The 2,523-nt window shown below is 29.5% G+C and overlaps 1 protein-coding gene across 1 annotated transcript; it reads right to left on the bottom strand.

The window, feature by feature from the left end:
* Window positions 1-864: 864 nt before the first annotated feature.
* LOC25483521 (VQ motif-containing protein 25) lies at window positions 865-1,684 on the bottom strand. Its single transcript, XM_013612217.3, has one exon. It carries the CDS (start codon window positions 1,583-1,585, stop codon window positions 1,031-1,033), a length of 555 nt encoding a protein of 184 aa, XP_013467671.2. The 5' UTR covers window positions 1,586-1,684; the 3' UTR covers window positions 865-1,030.
* Window positions 1,685-2,523: the final 839 nt, after the last annotated feature.

Raw genomic sequence — 2,523 nt, 5'->3', positions numbered from 1 at the left:
TTACCAGAATTATATATGCATTATATTATAAGAAAATTGTACAAAAAGTTTATAACATGCTTAATTTTCTCAAACAAGTAGAGTATACCAATAATCTTAAAATATAAATGCTTTCCTTGTATTCTCTGTCTTGTGCCACTAATATATGACTTGGGGAAAAAACATGAATAATTTGGAGCAAAAATATCATTATACTTGCACGAAAAGCAAATATATAAATAAACATATATGCCACATGTTTATTGTCTTCTCGTATATTCTTGTTCTCCAAAGGAATTTTTTCCAAAACAATTATCCTTGGAATATTAATTAGGAAATGAGTAAAACAAGTTACCACTTTCAAAAGAAAGAAACAAATTCTGTCCAATATTCTTTTTTCTTCTTAAAACTCGGTATCCGATCCAAGAATCGACTAATTCGAGGGGACCAATCCCACTGTCCACTTGCGGAGGCCAATTCCTGTCCAATATTGAACTATATTTAGAGGACTAAAGAGTTACATGACGCATTGCTGGTTGCAGCAATTCACTACATCCGGCTGGATCACAATTGTATATATGCAATTGGAATATTTGTGGCTGTCGGATCGAACAATTTTGATTCAACAATACAAATTTTAAAATTGATTTTAATTATAATATATATATATATATATATAACAAAATAATATCTTAAAATTTGAATCATCCAATCTTTATCACTCTATGTAGGTTTTGACTGCAAGCGATTTTGATCCCATTTAACTCCGATCCAAATTAAACACAGAATTTCATCAAATAATATTTTTCCATGTGATTAAAAATAGAACCAATGCGCCCAAATTAACTAAGTAGGAATTGAAACTGATGCATTATGGATGAGAGATTAACATGAAACTGATGAGTGATTCTATATATCATAAGAAAACCAAAACAATTTATAATCAAGCATACATATAATTAACCTATAAATGAAGAAAATTAATTAATAGATCTATATATCTAATAGGCATACATTTGTGTCTAAATATATTTATATATATTTTTATTTCCTATAGTAGTTGATATTGTTCAAACCCTTGCATATTATGAGTGGCATGATCCAAGGGAAACAATGGAAATCCACCATTAATTTCAGAAATAAACCCTTCCAAATCTGAAAACCCACCTAAGTACCCACCACATCTCTCATCACAACCTACTTCTTCTTTGACTTTATCCATTGTTAGATCCAACCCCCAAAAACCACCATTATTACTCACCTCATTTTTTATTCTTATCATTCTTGAACAATCCTCTGATGATAAACCACTTCCACTGCTTGTAGTGCTCCTTGAAGATTCTTCATGTTTTGATCCATCTACTATTACCCTTGTCTTGTTCTTGAAATTCTTTTTTTCTTCACTAGGTTTCCCAGTTAATTTCTGAACAAGTTCCCTAAAATTTTCAGCATCAGTTTTGATGATCTCGGGTGCGTATACGTGAATTATTCGTATCTTAGGTTTCATTTTTGATATTTTGTGAGAATCTTTATGCATAGCTAGGAAATTAGGTTGGTTTGAATTTGATATGCATGTATAATTAGGGTTTCTAAGCTTGTTTTCCATTGAGAATCAAAAGAAAAAGGAATAAGAAGGGTTTATGAAAGTTTATATTGAAGAGTAGTTAGAAAGAAAGCAAAAAGGAAATCATATATATACACATAAGCATGAGGGATAGTTTAAAAGGAAAAAGAGGAGAAAGAAAAAGGAAAAATATGAAGAAATCTTGTTATGACAAATGGAAAGGGAGAGTCAATAAATTAATATTTAATCAATGGTCCCCTCCAATATTTTGATTATTATTTATCATTATTATAGAATAAAGAAATGCCAATTGTTATGAAGTTGTAAATTTTATGTGTATATGGATATCTTGTGGAGGGGGAGAATGGATGTAGACACTGATTTTTCCATTTACCTTCCATGAAATGACCATAGTATTCCACATAGTGGCAAATATTTAATATAATTTTTGCTAATTCGATCTTAAATATAATTTTTTGGTAAATTAATATCTAGATATATTGACATTTCAAGCACCAATTTGTCTAAGCTTATCCAAATTGACTTTTATATATTCCTAAAACTTTGTCATTAAGTAATTGTAGTTTTCTACGGAATTAATCGGATATAATAATGAACTGATTTCAAGCAACCAATATAGTACTATATGAAAGTTAAAATCCATTGATATATCAAAATTTGATTTTAAATGAACAGATCATTACGAGTGAATTTTTCTTCTCATCCATCCATTAAAGATGGGCGATTTAAAATCAATTTATAATTGATTGTCATATGCATTTAGTTTTTTCTTTCGTGATTTTGTGGTCTTAGTGCGACGTTGTTTTGTTCGTCATGTTTTATGCAACGTTGTTTGTTTTTTCTGTCTTGTTAAGATGTTTGTTCGATTCAGATTGTTAGATCGACTTCGATTCAGTGTAAATCAAATCAATAATTTTAATATCGTCAACGTTACAGAGATTCTGAGACATGTAAATTAG

Source organism: Medicago truncatula, chromosome 1 (assembly GCF_003473485.1).
Source record: "Medicago truncatula cultivar Jemalong A17 chromosome 1, MtrunA17r5.0-ANR, whole genome shotgun sequence".
NCBI lineage: Eukaryota > Viridiplantae > Streptophyta > Magnoliopsida > Fabales > Fabaceae > Medicago > Medicago truncatula.
Note: the sequence above shows the minus strand (reverse complement) of the source record. Positions and strands in the feature narration are given on the sequence as shown.

Coding starts and splice junctions, on each gene's coding strand:
- LOC25483521 (XM_013612217.3), bottom strand. CDS start 1,585: ATGGAAAACAAGCTTAGAAACCCTAATTATACATGCATATCAAATTCA.